Source organism: Amblyraja radiata, chromosome 16 (assembly GCF_010909765.2).
Source record: "Amblyraja radiata isolate CabotCenter1 chromosome 16, sAmbRad1.1.pri, whole genome shotgun sequence".
Classification (NCBI taxonomy): Eukaryota; Metazoa; Chordata; class Chondrichthyes; order Rajiformes; family Rajidae; genus Amblyraja; species Amblyraja radiata.
Window position 1 is genome coordinate 42,167,298 of NC_045971.1, and position 24,383 is coordinate 42,191,680.

Below are 24,383 nucleotides of genomic sequence, written 5' to 3' on the forward strand. Positions count from 1 at the left end.
GACAGAACCTTTTTCCCAGGGTGGAAATATCAAATACCAGTGGGCATAGCTTTAATAGAAATACTAGGGGACCGAGGAACTGAAGGGAATCCTCATTAGTCAGGAAATGGTATTGGGTAAACTGCTGGGACTGAAGAAAGATAAATCCCCAGGGCCTGGTGGTCTGCATCCCAGAGTACTCAAGGAGGTGGCCCTGGAAATTGTGGATGCATTGGTGATAATTTTCCAATGTTCTATAGACTGGATCAGTTTCTGTGGACTGGACGGTAGCTAATGTAACCCCACATTTTAAGAAAGGAGGGAGAGTGAAAATGTGGATAAATGTGAGGTTATACACTTTGGTGGCAAGAATAAGAAGGCAGATAATTATCTGAATGGTGTCAGATTAGGAAAAGGGGAGGTGCAACGAGACCTGGGTGTCCATGTACATCAGTCACTGAAAGTAAGCATGCAGGTACAGCAGGCAGTGAAGAAAGCAAATGGTATGGTGGTCCTCATAGCGAAAGGATTTGAGTATAGAAACATAGAAAATAGGTGCAGGAGTAGGCCATTCGGCCCTTCGAGCCTGCACCGCCATTCAATATGATCATGGCTGATCATCCAACTCAGTATCCTGTACCTGCCTTCTCTCCATACCCCCTGATCCCTTTAGCCACAAGGGCCACATCTAACTCCCTCTTAAATATAGCCAATGAACTGGCCTCAACTACCTTCTGCGGGAGAGAATTCCAGAGATTCACCACTCTCTGTGTGAAAAAAGTTTTCCTCATCTCGGTCCTAAAAGATTTCCCCCTTATCCTTAAACTGTGACCCCTTGTTCTGGACTTCCCCAACATCGGGAACAACCTTCCTGCATCTAGCCTGTCCAACCTCTTAAGAATTTTGTAAGTTTCTATAAGATCCCCCCTCAATCTTCTAAATTCTAGTGAGTACAAACCGAGTCTATCCAGTCTTTCTTCATGTGAAAGTCCTGACATCCCAGGAATCAGTCTGGTGAACCTTCTCTGTACTCCCTCTATGGCAAGAATATCTTTCCTCAGATTAGGAGACCAAAACTGTACGCAATACTCCAGGTGTGGTCTCACCAAGACCCTGTACAACTGCAGTAGAACCTCCCTGCTCCTATACTCAAATCCTTTTGCTATGAATGCTAACATACCATTCGCCTTCTTCACTGCCTGCTGCACCTGCATGCCTACTTTTAATGACTGGTGTACCATGACACCCAGGTCTCGTTGCATCTCCCCCTTTCCTAATCGGCCACCATTCAGATAATAATCTACTTTCCTGTTTTTGCCACCAAAGTGGATAACCTTACATTTATCCACATTATACTACATCTGCCATGCATTTGCCCACTCACCCAGCCTATCAAAGTCACCTTGCAGCCTCCTAGCATCCTCCTCACAGCTAACACTGCCTCCCAGCTTCGTGTCATCCGCAAACTTGGAGATGTTGCATTCAATTCCCTCGTCCAAATCATTAGGAGCAAGGAGGTCCTGCTGCAGTTGTACGGGGCCCTGGTGAGACGACACCTGGAGTATTGTGTGCAGTTTTGGTCACCTAATTTGAGGAAGGACATTCTTGCTATTAAGGGAGTGCAGAGTAGGTTAACTCAGTTAATTCCCGGCTGGCGGGATTGATATATGCCGAAAGGATGGGTCGACTGGCCTTGTATTCGCTGGATGAGAGGGGATCTTATAGAAACATATACAATTCTTAAGGGATTGGACAGGCCAGATGCAGGACAAATGTTCCTGATGTTGGGGGAGTCCAGAACCAGCGGTCATAGTTTAAGAGTAAGGGGTAGGCCATTTAGGACTGAGATGAGGAAATACTTTTTCACCCAGAAAGTCGTGAATCTGTGGAATTCTCTGCCACAGAAGGCAGTGGAGGCCAATTCATCTTGAATGGCAGTGCTGGCTCGAAGGGCCAAATGGCCTATTCCTGCACCTATTAGTGGAGACATATGCAAAAGTGGTGTTTAAGAAGCTTTTAGATAGGCACATGGATATGCCGGGAATGGTGGGGTGTTGATCATGTATGTCAACGAGATTAGTTTATCTTTGCATTATGACGGCACAGACATTGTGAGTTGAAGGGTTTGTCCTATAACTGCACCTTTCTATAAATCCACAATAGCAGACTACCTTTCGTAGATTGTCCTGGCTTTACGAACAGCTTCACCTTTACATTGTTGGAAAGAATGTTCTTGGATGGATTAAATGTGATAATTGCAGAGAACACATTTACAAAAATAGTTGAGTTTTATTGTGTTGAATAAAGGAGTGCTGTTTAAATGGCAGTGATTGAAGTAAAGAAAACTGGAACATTTATTATTGGAGCAAGCATTGTGATAGTTAACTCATTGTTCTCTGAAAGGATTTGTAGACTGAGTAGATAAATGATTATGAGGTAGGTTGAATCTTGCAAATTGCCATATGTGGTCGATAATTTTTAATTGTAATTAGTTATGTTATGTACAACCTTTTAGTGAAATGGATCTTAACAGAAAACCTCTTATTAAGGTGAGGAAGACCAATGTATAATTGATGGCTGGGACTGCTCTTTTCCAAGCAATCGCTCTAAAATTGAAGTCAATACAAATACTGAAACTTTATGTAAGTATATTATCTGGCTAAATTTTAGTTTTAAAATTAATGTTTCTATTTAGTTTAGGGCATTCATTATTAAATCCTTTGTATGTACAACAGAAAAAGTTGTAAAGGAGGAAACATTTCACATTTCAGGCTTAAAACACAAACTTTTTGTTTCCACTGATATTATCTGTCCCTAAGTATTGCAACATTTATATTTTGTATTTAAATTAAGGGAGCAGCTAGTGTAATAACCTCGCACTTTAATTTAGTCAGAATTAAATTAAATTCTGACTACTGGGAATGCACAGGGTGACACTGCGGCACAGAGGTAGAGTTGCTTCCTTACAGCGGCAGAAACCCGGTTCGACGCTGACCACGGGTACTGTCTGTATGAAATATGTACGCTTTTTCCTGTGACCTTGTGGGTTTTCTCTGGGTGCACCAGTTTCCTCACACACTCCAAAGCCCTACGGGTTTGTAGGATAGTCGACTGGGCTTGTCCCGAGTGTTTAGGATAGTGTTAGTGTACGGGATGATTGCCGGACAGCATGGACTCGGTGGGCTGAAGGGCCAGTTTCTGCGATCTGTCTGTCTGTCTATCCATCCTTCCTTAAGTAATTGTCTTGCAATTCTTGAAATAATCTTCATCCAGCTCCAATATAATTTTGAACCAATTTCCAATTGTCAGGCAGACACTGTCAAGAAAGCAATAGAGTTATCGTTTCGTGTTGACGGCCTATCATCGGTCATTTCCAGCATCCTTTCTCTTTACCTTCAATTTCCATTGTCTGTACTATTCTGTTCAATGATGATATGAAAGGTACAGCAGGCAGTAGAAAAAAGCTAAAGGCATGTTGGCCTTCATAGCGAGAGTATAGGACCAAGGAGGTCCTACTGTATTTGTACAGGGCCCTGGTGAGACCACACCTGGGGTATTGTGTGCAGTTTTGGTCTCTAAATTTGAGGAAGGACATTCTTGCTATTGAGGGAGTGCAGCGTAAGTTCACCAGGTTAATTTCTGGGATGGCGGGACTGTCATATGATGAAAGAATGGCGTGGCTGGGCTTGTATTTACTGGAATTTAGAAGGATGAGAGATGATCTTATAGAAACATATAAAATGATTAAGGGATTGGGCAGGCTAGATGCAGGAAACATGATCACAATGTTGGGGGAGTCCAGAACCAGAGGTCACAGTTTAAGAATAAGGGGTAGGCCATTTAGAACTGAGATGAGGAAAAATGTTTTCACCCAGAGGGTTGTGAATTTGTGGAATTCTATGCCTCAGAAGGCAGTGGAAGCCAATTCACTGGATGCATTCAAAATTGTTAGATAGAGCTCTTAGGGCTAGCGGAATCAAGGGATATGGGGAGAAGGCAGGAACAGGGTACTGATTGTGAATAGAATAGAATCTTTAATTGCCACGCAACCAGGGTTGGTGGTATTTGGGTTCGGTACATGATGGTACACTGCTTTTGTTACATACCACTAATAGCACAGATCACCGTAATAAAGTGCATCCATACCACATCACAAATCACAAATCTCACCAACAATACATAGTGCAAAAGAACAAACAAAGACCATAGACAAGACACTGTATACATCAAAAGTCATATTATTGTCTGATTATTGGACGGAATTGAGAGTTCTTATTGCTGAGGGGAAGAAACTGTTTTTAAAGCGGGTGGTTTTAGTAGCAAGTGACCTGAGGCGCCTCCCCGAAGGGAGAGACTGAAAAAGGTGATTTGCTGGATGGGAGTGGTCCGAGATGATCTTTTTTGCCCGTTTTGAGGTACGTTGGAGATAACTAGAATGGATTGAGGGGAGGGGGGAGTTGATGATCCTGGAGGCCTTGGAGACAATGCGTTGTATTCTGTGTAGTGAGTGACTATCGGTGTTACCGTACCAGACTGTGATTGAGGAGGTGATGATGCTTTCAATGATTGATTGATAGAAACGGACCAGGAGGTGTTTATCGACTCTGAACTTTTTGAGCTGTCTGAGGAAATATAGGCGTTGTTGACCTTTCTTGATGACGTGGTCTGCATTGATGTGCCATTTTAGATTATTGGAGATATAGGTGCCTAGAAACTTAAATGAGTTCGTGGAGGTTATGGGGTGAGAGTTGAAGTCCAGCTCAACTCTGGATCAATGGATGATCACCCATGATCATATTGAATATTGTTGCTGGCTCAAAGGGCCGAACGGCCTACTTCTGCACCTATTGTCCATGTGTCTATGAATTTGAATCAAATTCATGGCAGTTTCAATCTGTACCTGATTACTGCTACTTCACATACCTTTAATGTTTGTTGCTGATTGTGTGTGATTGAAGTCAAAACGTTTCATTCCTTCTCCACTCACCAAACTCTGTCACTTCTGTCCCAGCACTTAGAACCTTTTGGAGAATCTTAAAAATGTAGTGAATTTAAATCTTGCACATCATTAATAATTATCCCTGGAAATCTGAAATATTATTTTTCTTAACAGGTGTACTTCTTGCAGAGTTTTATAAGTTTTATGCAGAGTTTGACTATGCTGGGACTGTCATTTCGCTGAAGGATGGTAAAGTTCATGTTGTAACTGACTTCATTGGACCTGATTCAGATAAAAAAATTAGACTTGGTCCAATTAATATTCAGGATCCATTTGAACTGAGTCACAATGTCTCTGGAAACATCAATGAAAGGACAGCACAAAGGTTTAAGCGACAATTGGATGAAGCCTGCAAGTACTGTCGCAGCCTGCAGTACCAGTGAAAATCGAACAAAGGGAAGGTCTGGGGTATAGTCAGATTGTTTCAACCTTTAAGTAGCACTGACTGTTCCCCTGCACCTTCCCCATGTGCAGATCATAGCGCAGGCAAAGAAATGAGCCAAGGTGAGAATTTGATAAATATCCCCTTCAAGCTGTCGTGTCTTTCTGAACAAACGAGGAAAAGTCTGCACGGATCTCCAGATTTTAGGGAAATTTGGTTTGATAAAGTATGCCATGCTGTTCATTACGTAATGGAGTCCATCCTTAAATGTAGCTGTGCAAATACTGAGTAAAATAACATACAGATCAATGATGCAAAAATCACCAGCTCAAATGGAGCTAAGAATATAGAAGAAGAGTAAAGTAAGAGTAAACTTTGGAGTAAAGAGACCCTCTCTTGCGGAAGAGAAAGCAGAAGCATCAAGTGCCAAAAGAGCAAAGACTGATACAATTGAGGCTCCATTGTACCAGGGAGAAGTGACTTGGCATTGTGCTGTGTGGAACAGAGTATGGATTGGACGGAGAAAGATGAGGCGTTACCTCCGTTACAGAACAAACAAACCTGATTCAGGCGATTGCACAGTTATCAGCTCCTTAGAAACAGAAGGTAAAGTTACTGAAGCTATATTGCAGCAGCAGGAGGAGAATGGGGTTAAATCCTCACCATTAATAACCTTTAAATTCAATGCCTTTTTGGTTGGAGATAATGAAGACACGAGGACTTTGATCAGAGTTACCCCAATTCAAGAATGCACGTTATTTATCGAATTCTTTCATTTTCTGGAATCATTTGTTCCCAAGATGGTTGAAAAGTGTATTGAGAAATCTGACAAGATGATATGATGTGGCATTTGATGTATTTTCATAACTTTTTTTACAAATAAATGCCTATTGAACAGTTTATAAGTTTCTCAGAAAAACTATGCTAATCTAAACAGAAGTTTGTGTTATTAGTTGTTTAGTTAGGGAGTAATCATCTGTGTTGGAAAGGTAAAATTGGGGTGAGCAAAATTAGGGTGACCCTAACATAATAATAATAATAATACATTTTATTTATGGGCGCCTTTCAAGAGTCTCAAGGACACCTTACAAAAATTGAGAATGTAGAGGAAAAACATGTAAGGGGAATGAAATAAATAGTAGAGACATGACTAGTACACAAAGTAAAGACAGAATTCAATACAAAACACAGTATGAGGCAATTAATGCACAGATGAAAAGGGACGGGGACGTGGGGCTAAGGATAGGCAGAGGTGAAGAGATGGGTCTTGAGGCGGGACTGGAAGATGGTGAGGGACACGGAATTGCGGATCAGTTGGGGGAGGGAGTTCCAGAGCCTGGGAGCTGCCCTGGAGAAGGCTCTGTCCCCAAAACTGCGGAGGTTGGACTTGTGGATGGAGAGGAGACCGGCTGATGTGGATCTGTGGGACCGTGAGGGTTGGTAGGGGGAGAGGAGGTCAATGAGATATGGGGGGGCCAGATGGTGGAGGGCTTTGTAGGTGAGGATCAGGATTTTGTAGGTGATCCGGTGGGAGATGGGAAGCCAGTGAAGTTGTTTGAGGACTGGAGTGATGTGATGCCAGGATTTGGTATGGGTGATGAGTCGGGCGGCTGCGTTCTGGACCAGTTGGAGTCGGTTGATGTAGGTGGAGCTGATGCCAAGGAGAAGTAAGTTGCAATAGTCCAGTCGGGAGGAGATGAAGGCATGGGTGAGTCTTTCAGCAGCGGGCGGTGTGAGAGAGGGTCTGAGTTTGGCGATGTTGCGGAGATGAAAGGAGGTTTTAATGACATGGCGGATGTGAGGCTCAAGGGAGAGGGTGGAATCAAAGATCACGCCAAGGTTACGGGCCTGGGGAGATGGGGAGACAGTGGTGCCGTCGATGGTGAGAGTGGGGTTATTGATTTTGCTGAGTGTGGCATAGAGGTTCTTTACATTAAAGTTCTGTAATGAGTATGTTGTGCACAATGCAACATACAAGTTCTGTCAACGTATGTTGACAAGTGGCTTCTTGTCTACACAAAGAGCTGGTTTGAGTTGGGGTTTTCTGGAGAGAAATTTGGTTAGGTGTGTTCTAAATGGGCGTAACATCAGATAATATAACATTTTTGTATTAACTTTGCTGGCAGTAAATGTGAGTTTAATTGGGTTCCCAAATTTGTCAAATTAAACTTATGTATAGGATTAGAATATCTGTTCTCTTTAGTTCTACAATCTGAGGTACTATTTTCTATTTGTTGAGCAGCCTTGCTATGCAATGTATTTAAATGTAATGGCCCTGTCCCACGGTACGAGTTCATTCCAAGAGCTCTCCCGAGTTTAAAAAAAATCTAACTCATGGTAAGCACGGAGAATGAACGTAGCGGGTACGTCGGAGCTCGGGGACGTCTCTTAGCGCTCGTAACGCTAACGGCAGGTACTTGGGAAGACTCGCTAACGGCAGGTAAGCTCGGGAAGACTCGTGAAGATTAGTCAACATGCTGAAAAATGTCCACGAGAGCCCCAAGTACCGACGAGCGACCACTACCATAAATCTCCGAGTTCGAATCAGGGCAAACTCGGGAGAGCTCTTGGAATGAACTCGCACAGTGGGACAGGGCCATTTCTCAACAACAATTTTTATTTATACCTTTAACATTGTAAATTTCCTGCAGTGCTTCACAGCAATGTTATCAAACAAAAATGTTACTGAAGAACCGATGACCAAATGTTGAAAGCAATTGGTTTTATAGAGTGCCTTAAAAGGATGAAAAGTTAATGTTGGAAAGGATCGTGGAGGAAATTCTAGAATATTTTAACAACTAAAAGCATTGCCGTTAATTATAGAACAAGGACATTTGGGAAGGAGTAAGGGCCAGAATTAAAGGATCATGTATATGCTAGGATGTTATTAGAACTCGTGGAGATCAGCAAAATAGTTCAAGGAGGGACAGTGGATGGATTTTCTTTTACTTTGTAGCGTTTATCAAAATTGCAACTGCAAACTTACATCAACAGTGATTTTTTTTGTGTAATGTTCTTTAATCTGCTTTCTCCCTGACTAGCAGTCCTGTTCTGTACATCATGTTCTGATTTGTATTATCTTTATCCGATCTAACCAAAGAGTTTTGATTTCTAATTGTTAAACTTGGCAACAATATACAGGATATACAGAATGCTATGTTTCAAATATCTGGGAAAATTGTTTTGTTTTTTTTAACGTATAGGCAGATATTTGAGTAATTTTTTTGATTTAAACATTTTATATCGCTACATCAGTACAACAATGCCAAAGAGAGATAATACAGACCAAACTTGGATCAATTGTAACACTTTTATTAATTGTTCAATGTGAACATCTAACAACAAAACTGCAAACTAGGGAAACATCACCTCATGTTCTGCCTGGGTGCTCTGCAACCCAATAACATGAATGTTGAATACTCAATTTTCAATTAACCTGCACCACCTTTGTCCCTTTCTCTCATCTCCTATTGTTGTACTGATGTAGCTATATAAAATGTTTAAATCAAGAAAATTACTCAAATATCTGCCTATATTTCAAAAACAGTGTGGAGAGAGTGTCCAGCTTTAAGTTTCTGGGCACTCACATTTCAGAAGACCTCACATGGTCCACAAACACCGCCGCGCTGGTCAAGAAGGCACAGCAACGACTGTTCTTCCTGAGGACATTAAAAAAGACTGGTCTGCCCCAACAGCTGCTGACAACGTTCTACCGCTGCACCACAGAGAGCATACTAACGTATGGCATCTCTGTGTGGTATCTCAGCTGCACGGAGGCGGAGAGGAGAGCTCTACAGCGCGTCGTCAACAGAGCGCAGCGGATCATCGGGACAGAGCTACCAGCCTTGGAGGGCATCTACCACACGCGGTGCCTCAGGAAGGCCCTCAGCATCCATACGGACTCATCACACCCCTGCCACGGTCTGTTTCAACTACATCCCTGCAGCAGACGTTACAAGGCCTTCTACGCCCGAACCTCCAGACTCAGGAACAGTTTTATCCCAAGAGCTATAGCGGCTCTGAACCGGCCCCAATGAGTGCCCCCCCCCCACCCACCCCCTTTGGACAGTCTCCCTCAGATGGTCACGTCAATCAATTCAGCTTGTTTATTTATGTATTGTATTTATTTACCTTTCTTGTACATCAGTGGAGCTGCACACTAAATCTCGTTGCACTGACGTGCAATGACAATAAAAGATATTATTATTATTATTATTATTATTACCTTAGAACTCTCACACACTCCCTTCTTTCCACAATATCCCCCGGCCCTATTTTTTGTAAAACATAATTCACATCCCTATCCCAGTGTCTTTTAGGGAAAGCTAACTTTAAATAACGGTTTAAGCAGATATTGTAAGGCATCTTGATTAATTTTGTGTCATGGCTTGCATTTACAAAGTTTTTATAGGATGCAAAAATTACATTTTAACATTCTTATTCAATGATTGAATATGATCAAATTATGCAACCATACAATTGAACAGATTATAAAGATAATTACATGCATTAAATAACATTGCAGTTCAAAATGTTTGGAGTAATATCCAAAACCCCCCAAAAAAGACTGGTTATTCCATCATTGATTATCAACACAGAAACATAGAACATTGGTGCAGGAGTAGACCATTTAGCCCTTCGAGCCAGGCCTCCATTCATAGAAACATAGAAAATAGGTGGAGGAGGAGACTATTTGGCCCTTCGAGCCAGCACCGCCATTCATTGTGATCATGGCTGATCATCCTAAATCAGTAACCCGTGCCTGCCCTCTCCCCATATCCCGTGATTCTGCCAGTCCTAGAGATCTCTCTCTTTTAAGCTTGTCAAGTGAATTGGCCTCCACTGCCTTCTGTGGCCGAGAATTCCACAAATTCATAACTCTCTGGGTGAAAACGTTTTTCCTCATCTCAGTCCTAAATGGTCAATCGCTTGTTCTTAAACTTTGACCCCTGGTTCTGGACATGTTTCGTCCATAAAGAATGAAAGATGTGGTCAGGTCATTGTGTGAAGATTCTTCACATTTGTGAGTGTATATTGGATGCAGGTGTGTAAACTTGTTATGGCCCTGTCCCACGGTGCAAGTTCATTCCAAGAGCTCTCCCGAGTTAAAAAAAAAATCAAACTCGTGGTAAGCACGGAGAATGAACGTAGCGGGTACGTCGGAGCTCGGGGACATCTCTTAGCGCTAACGGCAGGTACTCGGGAAGACTCGCTAACGGCAGGTAAGCACGGGAAGACTCGTGATGAACATGATGAAAAATGTCCACGAGAGCCCCGGGTACCGACGAGTGGCCATTACCGTAAATCTCCGAGTTCGAACCAGTGCAAACTCGGGAGAACTCTTGGAATGAACTCGTACCGTGGGACAGGGGTTTTACTTTTCAGAATTACTGCAAGATTATTGTACAGGAGAAGACCATTTGGCCCTTTAAATCTTTGATATCTCTGCGCATTCTCTTATATCTTCCCCAAGGCAGGTAATTTTCTTTTGTACTGATCCAATTTCCATTTGATTCACAATCAGATTTACCAGGACCATGTACAGCTCCCAAACCCTGCAGTCTGTTCCAGGTCCTAACTACTCATAGTATCATAAAGCTTTTTCTTGGATCGCTAGTTTCAGAATTTGGATCAGTGAATGGGTTGCAAATTGGAATTGCTGATCTCCCATTAGATTTCCTGTATGTTAGCCCTTGCATTGGCATCAAATTCTCTGAGGGTTTATCTTGGTTGACATTTACGTAATTCATGTTAATAGTTGTGAGAGCAGGCTGTGCTCAGTAAAGTCGCCATACAAGAAAACATTCACGAGTTACATTCATCTTCAGCCATCTTTGGAATAACTGGCAAATAGAAGCAGATTTGGGATTGATTAGGTAAGGAACTTGGAATCAGCTGTGTTGCTCTTTGCTGGATCCTAACTTAAAAATGGACAACCTATGACAGAAAGATTCAAAGCTTGGCTGATTTTGTCGTGTTAAAGTTTGTGAAACTCTCAAAAAATATTATTTAAATGATGTACAGTACTTATACAGAATATATTATCGAGTATGCATTGACAACCAACTGGTGAAATATATACAAAATACTTGGAGAGAGGGGGCGGCCAAAAATCATGTGTATTTAAATTGTAATTGCTTGCAATGTAGCAAGAATTTGGAAAACCGTAGGTCAATATAAACTACTTTCCTTTGGTCAATGAATCAGAGTGAGATTGCCTGATGAAATTCCAAAGATTCATCTTTCTGACATTCATGTGGGGTAAGCTACCTTCACTTTTGGAGTGAACCATGGGTTTCACTTTCTGATTAATACTCCACAAGCTTAAATAAAAACTCCTTGCAATGGTAACATGCTTGTTGTGTAATGGCATATGTGATGGTGAGGGAAGACCTCAGCAGGCCACGTATACAACTAGTGAACAGAACTAATAAAAGTTTGATGATACTTAAATTCTAACCTTAAAATGAAATCTAATCTGTAGCTGGAGAAAAAATATATAGTCAGCTAAAAGAATCACAACCAATTTTAAAACATTTATTTTGAGACATATAAACTAATTGTAATTGTGTCCATTATTTTATCAAGAATTAATATAATATAATAACCATATAACAATTACAGCACGGAAACAGGCCATCTCGACCCTTCTAGTCCGTGCCGAACACATAATCTCCCCTAGTCCCATATACCTGCGCTCAGACCATAACCCTCCATTCCTTTCCCATCCATATAACTATCCAATTTATTTTTAAATGATAAAAACGAACCTGCCTCCACCACCGTCACTGGAAGCTCATTCCACACAGCTACCACTCTCTGAGTAAAGAAGTTCCCCCTCATGTTACCCCTAAACTTCAGTCCCTTAATTCTCAAGTCATGTCCCCTTGTTTGAATCTTCCCTACTCTCAGTGGGAAAAGCTTTTCCACGTCAACTCTGTCTATCCCTCTCATCATTTTAAAAACCTCTATCAAGTCCCCCCTTAACCTTCTGCGCTCCAAAGAATAAAGCCCTAACTTGTTCAACCTTTCTCTGTAACTTAGTTGCTGAAACCCAGGCAACATTCTAGTAAATCTCCTCTGTACTCTCTCTATTTTGTTGACATCCTTCCTATAATTAGGCGACCAAAATTGTACACCATACTCCAGAATTGGCCTCACCAATGCCTTGTACAATTTTAACATTACATCCCAACTTCTATACTCAATGTTCATTCTTATTTAGAAATAAATGTCATTAGTTCAAGCAACATTAACAGGTGCAGCACTGGGGTAATTGTTATATGGTGTCAAATACAATTGAGTCCCTCAGACTCTGTTCCGGGTGTAACATTTAAGGCGATTTTTGAAATAGGTCATATCCAAACGGGATCGGAATTCGTTTCTGTCTAAACGCCTAAAAGCAGCATATTTATTTTCAACTTCATTCAGCGCTTTATTTCCTGCTCCTTTCTTCTGATGGCCAACTTTGACATTTGTGCAATATCCTACAAGCAAACTTCCAATGCCGTCAATGAAAAATTCTAGGAATGACATGAAAAATATTTTTGTTGATCAATATTGCAATAGAAAAAACTGACTTTGAAGACAATTCCTTTTCATATTCTACTTTATTCCAAACTATAATCCTAGAATATCTAATATGCTTAATATGGTTGTTGATCTTACCCAAGGATGTACAGTAATACAGAATGCCACAATGTCCTATGGCATTTCTTTTCATTTCATCTACATGAACAACCTCCATTTTGGAGACAGACTAATCAGTATTTGTGTTTGCCATGTTTTGGTGTGCGTGCTTTCTCCCGATTGATTCAAATAGTATTTACAATCCGATTCTGCATAAAAGCTATGTGTGATTCTTACTGTACTCTTAATGATAGCAAATAAATGTGATGTGTTCATTCAAATTAGACCATATAACCAACACTAAATATTTCTGACTGCTGGATGCAACGTCACCAATTAAAACCAAGGCTTTTACATTGTGGAGGTCTGTGCCAATACAGTGTCATGGCACTTCTAAAAGTTAGAATGTCATTATCTTGCTTTCTGATCGTGAGACCCGTGTGTCTATTACAGGTGCATACCGCCACTTTGTATCCCCAAAAAGTGCTGCATAAAACTCATGAGTTACTCAAGCATTTTCTGTCTATCCACTGATTATAGCAGTTGATTTCTAAGGTGGAGGCGGTTGCCAATGACAAGAGCTTAAGCACATCAGAGTGTAACTCTTTAGGATTTATAAAAATAAGACAGTTCCCTTTTAAACACCTGGTAGCTCTCAATAACTATTGCGCTGTAACATATTACTAACTAGATGTTTTTTAACCTGTGTGGTACACTGAGTAAGATAAGTGAGTACCATCAACTGACCGATGGAAGGCCTTGTCAGAAATCAGTAAAAAATAATGGTTAGAAGTTAGAAACAAATAAGTTGTCTTCTTTTGTTAATTTGTAAAATATATCAATTCTTTTTATTGCAAAAAACTGCTGAAAACAAAATTAATAATTAAAATCCCAAATTATGTTTTTAAAGGTCAGGATTGACCCCGGGGCTCTGGCAATGTGAGGCAGCAGCTCTACCAGCTGCACCACTGCTGTCCTTGTCTGGTGTAAAGTCAATAGTTCTGTGGGGATCGGGTAATATTAAATGAAACATGTCTTCTACTTCATTCACCATTCTTCTTGAAAATTTGAATAATTTTCAATAACTATCCATGTAGATAATTAAAACATGGCTAGTCCTGTCAGAATTACAAGTGTGAACATCCAGTGATAGAAATTACCTGTATGAGCTACTCTTGCAAATCGAGGATCAAACCCAACACTCTGTACTTTTTCTGTCTTGGCCAGGAAAAAGTTCACCACAATGCTGGTAACCACACAGCCTGGAAATCCATCCAGTGGGTGAAAAGAACCATACTGGGAAAACACACAGTCCCCTTCATCATCTCCTTCTTCGTACCAAAGCTTGAACGTGAACACCTGCTGATTCACAGGGGCACCAACCTGTGGGAAATAAGATTTGTTTTGGCTGATATGTTGGATTTAAATGTATTAAAAAATATATCTTGGATATAACACTGTGTAATTTGATAATTAGTGAAGTTGCTTATCCATTTTAAATAAATCAACATTTCCCTTAAAATATCACATATAATAGTTTACCATAAATGATTTTAGCAAAACACATTGAAATAGTAAAATAAAATATTGCACTAATATAGTTATGTATCGGGTTGTGATGAGACAGAACCTGAAATGTTGCCAACAGGTCTGTTCTTTATATGTAAAGGCATGTGTACAATACAAGCAGTTCATAAGTGGTTCATCCACTTGAATTCTGGGGTGGAGCAGTTGCCATTGAGAGATTAAGCACATTAGAGCCAAATTCTTTATGATTTATGAGAATAAGGCAATTCCCAGTATACATCTGTAAACAACAGCAGTCTTGACCTACTATCTACCCCATTGGAGATGCTCAGACTATCTTCAATCACTAAACTGGATCTTGCATTAAATGTTATCCCTTTATCCTGTACCTGTGCACTGTGGATGGCTTGATTGTAATCACGTATAGACTTTCCACTGACCTGATAGCACGCAACAAAAAAGCTTTTCACTATCTCAGTACACGTGAAGATAAACTAAACTTATCTAACTAAATAACTAGTGGTACACAGTCACCATTGCACTGAAGCATTAGACTAGAGGTTTTTGAACCAATGATATAATGAGTCTGAGCAGAGATTACCATTGAATGAGTGATGGTCTTGCCACAGATCAGCAATAATAATGGTCATAAATTAGAAATAAATCAAATTGATTTATTTTGTTCATTTTGAAAAATCATCAATTAATCAACATCAATTATTGCTTGTGTATTACGACAAGATAGTAATTTATTATTAGGAATTCCTTATAACAGTCATAATTTAAATGAGCAATCACAAGTACAGACGATATTGCCAAAATCTTTTTAATTGTCCCTCTGCAAAGACCAACCCATCCTCTACAACTTGTATGATTTTTTTTTGTGTGTGTTGAGATAAAGCAATAGCAGATTTTGGCAAACATTGCAGAGTTCAATAGAATGCATTATTCTATTAGTGACTTAATGTCACAACTTATTAAGGTATGCTGTACACACTCGTTGTTAAATTTTATTTGGTCTTCGCAGCGGCAACACACTGATTTAAGTGTTTTCTGGTACAGATGAAGCGGGCATCTGACATGCTGGCATTGCTCGTCAATGTAGAAAGTTTAGAGACACAGCACGGAAACAGGCCCTCCAGCCCACCGAGTCAACGCTGACCAGCGATCCCCAATACGCTTGCACTATCCTACCCACTCGAGATCATTTACAAATTTTACCGAAGTAAATTAACCGGTACATCTTTGGAGTGTGGGAGGAAACCCACATGCGGATTTGGGTCAGGTGGAGAATGTACAAACTCCGTACAAACAGAACCCGTAGTCAGGGTCAAACCCAGGTCTCTGGCACCATGCCACCCTAAGGTAGTTTAGAGAACATGGTAACAAAAATAGTTTCTCACTTCTTCCCCTTTCCCACACTGTTGGAAAAAGTGGCCCCTTACCAGATCCAAGTTTGTCTTCTCCAATACTTCTACCAGTTTTTCCAGTTTTGTTTTTTTTGTAAATACAAAATCCTCATCCACCCAAAGAAGGTATTTAGTTGTAACCTGAGATACTGCTAAATTTCTTCCAGCAAACCATCCCTGTGTATGGGAATGGAGGAAAAAACAGATACCGGTAACTAAACGTTCATAATTATATTTCTCTGACCAAAGTTATTATTAAGCAAATGGGAGTATTCTATTTGAAATCATATTAATGATTTTATTGAACAGTAATTATAGTGTTCAATTGTTTTTTAAATTATCGTTGAGTGTTTTCTGCTAATTGATTTATCCTCTGTTTTTGTTAAAATTAGCAAAGGATGTTTTGATATTTCTGAAAGACTTATCCCTCAATTGTTCTTATACAGTATGTAACAAAAATGGAAACTGTAATCTGAAAAGGACTATTTTAATGGTGATTGGGAAGGGAAGTCATTTTATTATCACCAATCATATTATAACCAAGAATATTGTAAAAAAAACAACCATCCCTCGATTAAAATGTGAATATTATTGTTGGCCAATGTAAACTAGAAATAATTATATGGGTCAGAATATGTAGAAAAATAGGTGCAGGAGGAGGCTATTGGGCCATTCGTGCCATCACCTCCCCATTTCCTAATCTGACACCATTCTGATAATAATCTGCCTTCCTGTTATTGCCATCAAAATGGATAACCTCACATGTATCCACATTATACTGCATCTGCCATGCATTGGCTCACTAACCCAACCTTTCCAAGTCACCCTGCAGCCTCATAGCAAAGCACCCTGCATCCTCATCACAGCTCACACTGCCACTCAGTTTTGTTTCATCTGCAGACTTGGAGGCGTCACAATTAATTCCCTCATCTAAACCGTTAATATATATTGTAAATGACTGGGGTCCCACCACTGAGCCATGCGGCACCTCACTAGTCACTGCCAGCCATTCTGAAAAGGACCTGTTAGCTCCTACTCTTTGCTTCCTGTCTGCCACCCTGTTCTCTATCCATGTCAATACCCTACCGCCAATACCATATGCTCTAATGTTGCACACTAATCTCTTGTGTGGGACCTTGTCTTAGGCTTTTTGAAAGTCCCATTACACCATATCCACTGGCACTCTCTTATCCATTCTTATTACATCCACATAAAATTCCAGAAGATTAGTCAAGCATGATTTCCCCTTCATAAATCCGCTGACTTTGACTGATCCTGTCACTGCTTTCCAAATGCGCTGCTATAACATCTTTAACAATGAACTCAAGCAGCTTCCCCACTACCGATGTAACAGGGCTGCCAACTCTCGCGCTTTGAGCATGAGAATCACGCCCTCAAGCAAACTCTCACGCCCTCACGCTGATCAGAAATTTCTCCTGCTCTGTGGTGAGAAATTCTGTGATCAACGAAAATTAAAAAACTCGGATAAACTGCATGGGCCGCGGGTGTTGGAGAGCCGGGGCTGAGGGAGGGATGGGAGCAGAACCAGCGACGGGAACAGATGCGGGGAGCCGGGACTGGAGAGTGTTTGCTGGGGCTGACCAGTCGCTCGCTGCAGCTCTGGCCACGGAGCACTCCGGACAGTGCAAGTCTCGGGCCGTCGAAGGCGGCGGAAGCATTGCGCCGCTGCCGCGAGAGTCTTTGTGCCGAAGGGACAGATTCTCAAAGGGAGGTGGAGATAGAGAGAGAGAGGGGAAGGAGACAGGGGGGAGGGAGAGGGGGAGAGAGAGGGGGTGAGAGGAGAGAGAGGGGAGACAGAGCGGGCGTGAATGGAGAGAGAGAAGAGGGAGAGGGGGGGAGGGAGAGTGAGGTGGGAGGGGGGAAGAGAGAGAGGGGTGAGAGGGAAGAAAGGGAAGAGAGAGAGGGGGTGGAGAGGGGGAAGAGAGAGGGGTGGTAAAAGAGGGGAAGAGGGAGAGAGTAGGAAAGAGAGAAACGGGGGAAAGAGAGAGATGAGGGGGGGGGCAAAGAGAAAGAGGAGATAAAGACAGAGAGGGGAGAGAGCCAGGGGGAGAGAGAGGAGGAGAGAGATGAGAGAGAGAGAGAGGGGGAAGAGAGAGAGGTGAGAGTGCGTGGAGATGGAGATAGAGAAGGAGAGAGGGGGGGAGAGGGGAGAGAGAAGGGGGGAGAGAGAGAAGAAAGGGGGAGAGAGAGTTATAGGGGAGAGAGAGGGGGGAAAGAGAGGAGAGGGGACGAGAGAGAGGGGGAGAGTGAGGTGGGAGGGAGCGGAGAGAGGGGGAGAGAGAGGAGGAGAGGGAATAGAGGGAAGGGGAGAGAGTGAGAGGGGGAGAGGGAAGGGGAGAGAGTGAGAGGGGGAGACGGGAGAAAGGGGGAGATGGGAAAGAGACGGGAAAGAGAGGGGGAGGGGAGAGATAGAAGCGGAAAGAGAGGGGGGTTGAGAGGAGAGAGAGCAGAAGAGAGGAGGGAGAGAGAGAGAGTCTCTGTGCCGAATTTGCCCAGGTGACCGGCATGGATCAGGCTGCGGCTCGGTGCATCCTGGAGGACAACCAGTGGCTGCTGGAAGTAAGTACCAAGCACTGGGTAGAAACGGTGGAAGATAGTGGACTTCAAATGGGGGTGGTTGGTGAAAGCATCCTGCTTGCCTGCTAGATTTTCATTTACTGTAACTGCAGGAAAAATGTTCCCGATGTTGGGGGCGTTCAGAACCATGGGTCACAGTTTAAGAATAAAGAGGGGGCCAGTTAGGATTGAGATGAGAACAAACTTGCTTCACGCAGAGAGTTGTGAATCTGTGGAATTCTCTGCCACAGAATGCAGTGCAGGCCAATTCACTGGATGTTTTCAAGAGAGTTTTCATTTAGTTCTTGGGGCTAACGGCATCAATGGATATGGGGGAAAAAACAGGAAAGAGGTACTGATTTTAGATGAATAGCCATGATCATATTGAATGGCAGTGCTGGCTCGAAGGGCCGATGGCCTATTCCTGCACCTAATTTCTATGCTTGAGTATATGGCAATAAAACTCGATCACTTGATTTTGAGGCATTCATGCATGGTGGAGGTATAATGTAGTCATAGAGTGCTACAGTGTGAAAACAGGCCCTTCGGCACAACTTGCCCACACCCGCCAACATGTCCCAGCTACGCTACCTGCTTTTGGTCCATACCTCCAAACCTGTCCTATCCATGTATCAGTCTAACTTTTTCTAAAATGTTGGGATGGTCCCTGCCTCAACTACCTCCTCTGGAAGCTTGTTCCATACACCCATCACCCTTTGTGTGGATAATGTTACCCCTTTAAAAGTTACCTCTTAAAAATACTTCATACAAAAAACATTGAAATCATACTTCTACAATGCACTAAAACATGATTTAAATGCATCAAATTTCAAAAAGTTCCTACCCTGGGAGGGGGGACACCCTTCTTCCACACCCTCTCTCCACTCGGTTGCTCCACTCCCTCACCAGCTCGCATAGTTCCCCCCTTTCAAAAACGTTCCAATCCAATTTAAAGCATATATATTGCATTCAAGTATAAGTTAAAAGACTCGCTACAGTATGCACCATATTGCACAATTTCAAGCTGAAAAATGCAAACGTTCCATACCAATGGGAGGGGGACAATACTTGGTCCACTAGTATTTCTGGTACATTATTCGTGTCTTAGCGAAGACAGAACCAAAGTACTTGTTTAACTGTTCTCCCATTTCCTTGGGACCTACATTCGCCTTTTAAGTTAAATTTTCAGTATTTTAAATAGAAAAGAAAAAAGTGTTACTATACTTTTGCAAATGGCATTATGTATTGCTGGATGTATGGTCCTTCAATTTTTTCCGTAACTTTACTATCATCTGCAATGATTATCATAATTTTTGGGTAAAATTTTCGAATACTACTTATTAAAATCCGAAGCTTATGATATCTGAAGAATGTCTTTGTCACTATTGTCACCAAGGAGTCGATGCTATTATCTGGAATAAGGATTAAAAAATGAAATTAATTGCAGCAATAAATTCCATTCTATAAATTGATTAATTTCTGCCTCAAAAATAAATTTAATTTAGAAATTCAACCATATAATTACAATTATTCAAATTTATTGCATCTGTTTTATCTACTGTTAACACAAATTATGGATTACCTTAACAATAAGATATTCTCTACTGATTAATGTAATCTAAATTCTACATTAAAAAAATCTTCATAAAATGGTACCTGGTCCAGGGTCAAATAATCGAATCATTGGGGGCACTCTGATGAGGATTGTAAATTCAGCAGTATATTCTTCAAACTGAAAAGAAACTTTTACAAAACGATAATGTTTAGTAATTATAGGCAGTGGGTTAAATGTACTTGCACAACAAATTTACTAAAGATAAAAATTGTTGATTGCTTTAAAAAAACAAAGCAAAGAGCATTCATTTAATGGGATAATGACAGTATTGAAAAAACATTTATTTTAAATACATTTTTAAATAAACCTTAATGAATCAGAGTAAATTTATTTTAAAATGATTCACCTAAGATTCAAAGAGTAGTTACAAAAGAATACATTTTTCTGCACCCTGTTGAAATGACTTATTTTTTTAAATGGATAAGGTTATTGAACAGCAGTGCTTTTTTTTTGCTACGGTATGTATGTGGTGGCATCTCTGGAAAGTTAAAAACTAGATTTTTTTAAAAGTGATGTATAATTGTTAACGTGTTGAATTTACAGTCTTTAGTTATTACTTTATTAAATTAGAAGTTGATTGGTCACAAAATCAAAACAGAAGAGGGAGCACTATTGATTGAAAGGATTGTTGTCAGCCTGAAGAAGGGTCTCGACCCAAAATGTCAGCCATTCCTTCACTCCAGAGATGCTGCCTGTCTCGCTGAGTTACTCCACCATTTTGTGTCTACCTTCATTGATAAATGTTGCTTAGTTTTTCAGAATCAGAATCCCCAAACACCTCCTCACTGTGATGGAAGTCAAAGTCTTATCTCTTCCCCGTTCTCTGTGCCCATTCCTCTCCCGCAGTCAAGCAACCAAACTGCTGCATCGAGCCGATAAGCCGCGCCGAGCGATGTAAGGCCCTGATTTAAACCCCTCGAAGGTAACCCTGAACTAAACGTGTTTCAGAAGAATTTACTCAATTACGGGCTAATAATGGGGGGGAAAAGCTCATACTTAAATTCTGGAACAATGCGCCCACACCAACAATAAAAATGTGGATATCAAATATGTTTGAAACACTACATCTGGAAGAGATGAGATTCCTCTTAGCAGGCAAAGCAGACCAATTCCAAAAGACGTGGTGTACGTTTTTGGAATTATTACAAGCATGAGGTGCAATAGTAATTTTAAAAATAAATAAATAAATAAATGGTGCCAGGATCTGACAAAGGGGGGTAAAACAACAAAAACAGACTTGGTTGGTAGTCCCCTTTCTGCGGAGTTTAATGTTATAATAGGGCGATTGTTTCTCCTTTCTTTTTTCTTCTTTTCTAGGGTCTACTTTCTTTCTTTACTTCCTTCTCTAACTTCTTTTCTAAGGGGCTTTCTTTTCTCAACACTCTCCTGCACCTTCACGACTCTTGCGCACTTTCCTTACTTCCTTTACTTCTATCTTTTTCTTAAAGCTCAAAAAATGAAGCGGTACAAAAAAATGTATTAAGACATATGTGTTGTGTATTATTGTAACTTACCGTACATCTAATAAAAATAATAAAAAAATAAAGAAAACCCTCGATTCGGGCGGGTGAAGTTTTTTAGAGCCCCCTCGGAGGGTGATGGTAAGTTCCGCAGCCGTTCCGTTGCGGGAGCTCCGAAAAGTGGTCTCCCAGCAGGGACCCGCGAGCTCCCGATGTTACCATCCACAGGGCCTGCAGCCGTGTGCCACCACAGCGCACCGCACTCCGAAGTCGGCCAACTCCGCGAAGGTGAGTCCGTAGGCTCCGCGACTGGAGCCTCAGGTCTGGTTGGAGGCCGCCGGCTCCACGAAGTTAGGCCCAACGACAACGGAGACTTGACAAGGAAAAAGTCGGGTCCCCACGCAGGGAAGAGATTAAAAAGTTCCCCGCCCCCCACATATACACAGCTAAAAATAATATAAAATCTAAAACCAAGACATCCACTTAACAGGACAAAAGGAGAAAAAAACACAGACGGACTGCAGAGGCCGCTGCCGACAGGCGCAGCCATCTTGCCTGATTAATTAATTCTGTATAGAAGCATCTTTTTGTCAACAAGAAAAAAATAATGTTGTAGAGGAATATGATATCACTCTGAAAAGAGAAATTGGGCATCTCAATGTCCATTCTTTAATCTTAGTGATTATAGAACAACGTGTGATTATCCAATTTACTGCAAAATCAGGTACAGAAAGTGTAGATGACATGTGCATGTGCCTTTAACATAGTGACCTCACCACTACTAACCACTCCCCATATCAGAAGTATAAATGCAACCTCCCCACCCATTGATCTCTCTCTAGCTCCTGTGACAGACCACGTACAGCTAGGGCAGCAACGTTTGTGTATTACCAATAAATAGTAGTAAAGACAACAGTGTGTTGTCAATAATCTTTACATGGTGTCAGAAGTGTGATCGGTCGTCCAGCGGTATCTGCCAGAAAGAGCTCTAGGCATCGAGGACCGAAAAGACAGTGGCCGGACCGACCTGTGCAGCGACGTCCTCTACTGTTCGCATTGGGTAGTGCGGGCGTTTGATAGCAAGGTTCAGGTCCTTGGGGTTGATGCAAAGCGAATTTCACTTTTGTCCTTTTTCGCGGCAACAACCATGGTGGAGACCCACCGGGTGGGATCGCTCACCTCTTTGAGGATGCCCATGGTGACCATGTCGAGTAGCGTCGATTCCACCTTGTCCTTCATGGCGAAGGAGGCGCGGTGCGGCGGGCGGATCACAGGTTCAACATCGGGGTCGACAGCAATCTTGTAACAGCTGGGCAGCTTGCCCAGCTTATCGTCGAAACGGTCAGGGTATTCGTGCAGGGCTGAGTGCGCCCCTGAGGGAGCTAGTCAAGAAGGACACTGCCTGGGCCTGGTTCCCGCATCACCAACAAGCTTTTGATGTCCTGAAGTCTAGACTAGTCAGTACTCCCACTCTCAAATTCTTCGATCTGCAGCGTCCCATCGTTCTCACCTGCGACGCTTCCAAATTCGGTCTTGGTGCCGCCTGCCTGCAGCTCCACAATGACCTGCAGCTGCCTGTCTCCTATGCCTCCCGCACCATGACCCCGGCCGAGCAGCGCTACGCTCAGATTGAGAAGGAACTGCTTGCCGCGGTATTTGCTTGCTCCAAGTTCAAGGACTACATTCTGGGCAACAACTTCACGATCGAGACCGACCACCAGCCGTTGGTCACCATACTAAACAAGCCAATCCACGCTGCCTCTTCCCGGCTGCAGCGCATGATGCTGCAGCTCCAGCGCTTCACTTTCAAAATTGTGTACCGCAAGGGCAAGGACATGTTCGTGGCCGACACGCTGTCCCGCGCGCCACTATCGTCCACTGATCGCCACCCCTATGAGTCGTCTGACCTGATGGTGCTTAACGTTAACATTGTGCCTTCACAGCAGATGCAGTCCCTGGTCAAGCACACTGCTATGGATCCTGCCCTGCAGCAGCTTGCTGACGTCATCCGGCAGGGCTGGCCAGACCGACGTTCATCCTTACCGGCCGGTGCCGAGCCCTACTTCCTGGTCCGTGACGAGCTTGTCCTGCACGACGGCGTGGTGGTGAAGGGACACAAGGTGGTTGTGCCCGCTGCGCTGCGAGACCACTACTTTCAGTCCGCCCACCGCGGTCATCCTGGGGCCGAGGCCACTCTGTCACACGCCCAGAGTCAATTCTACAGGCCCGGCATGGCTCAAGACATCCGGGACAGGGTCTCCGCCTGCGCTACCTGCAACAGCCTCGCTCCCCATCAGCAACGCCAGCCGCTACTGCAACAGCCTGCCCCTGAACTGCCCTGGATGGCCGTCGCCACTGACATTTTCGAGTGGCGTGGCAAGCACTTCCTGGTCCTTGTTGACTCTTATTCCAGCTGGTTCGAGGTCGACCAGCTGCACTCCCTCACCTCTTCGGCCGTCATCGGGAAGCTGCGCCGCCACTTCGCCACTTTCGGCTCCCCGGCGACCCTCCAACCTGACAACGGCAGCCAGTTCACCAGTGCCGAGTTTCGGGGTTTCGCTGCCAGCTGGAACTTCCGACATTACACCAGCAGTCCAGAGTACCCGCAGAGTAACGGCCTGGCGGAGCGCGCTGTCCGCAGTGCCAAGGACTTGCTGGAACATTGCAGACTGTCCGAATCCGACTTTTACCTGGCCTCCTCAATCTTCGTAACAGCTCCCGCGACCCTGCCTTGGGCTCGCCAGCACAGCGGCTGATGTCTCGCACTACGAGACCTCCACTCCCTGTGACCCAGCGGTCCCTCGTG

The 24,383-nt window shown here is 42.7% G+C and overlaps 2 protein-coding genes and 1 pseudogene across 2 annotated transcripts in view; 2 read left to right on the forward strand and 1 right to left on the reverse strand.

Moving 5' to 3' along the window:
- LOC116982279 overlaps positions 1-6,383 on the forward strand; it is a 45,030-nt pseudogene extending 38,647 nt beyond the window's left edge.
- LOC116982168 (zinc finger protein 239-like) overlaps positions 1-24,383 on the forward strand; it is a 1,102,810-nt gene that overhangs the window by 426,564 nt on the left and 651,863 nt on the right. The window lies entirely within an intron of this gene.
- b4galnt2 (beta-1,4-N-acetyl-galactosaminyltransferase 2) overlaps positions 12,654-24,383 on the reverse strand; it is a 36,620-nt gene continuing 24,890 nt past the window's right edge. The window contains exons 7-11 of the mRNA XM_033035472.1: positions 20,159-20,245; positions 19,727-19,914; positions 15,962-16,102; positions 14,150-14,372; positions 12,654-12,883 (exon numbers count right to left, since the gene is read on the reverse strand). Coding sequence (XP_032891363.1) covers positions 12,669-12,883; positions 14,150-14,372; positions 15,962-16,102; positions 19,727-19,914; positions 20,159-20,245 — 854 coding nt within the window. The 3' untranslated portion in view covers positions 12,654-12,668. The remainder of the gene's footprint in view (positions 12,884-14,149; positions 14,373-15,961; positions 16,103-19,726; positions 19,915-20,158; positions 20,246-24,383) is intronic.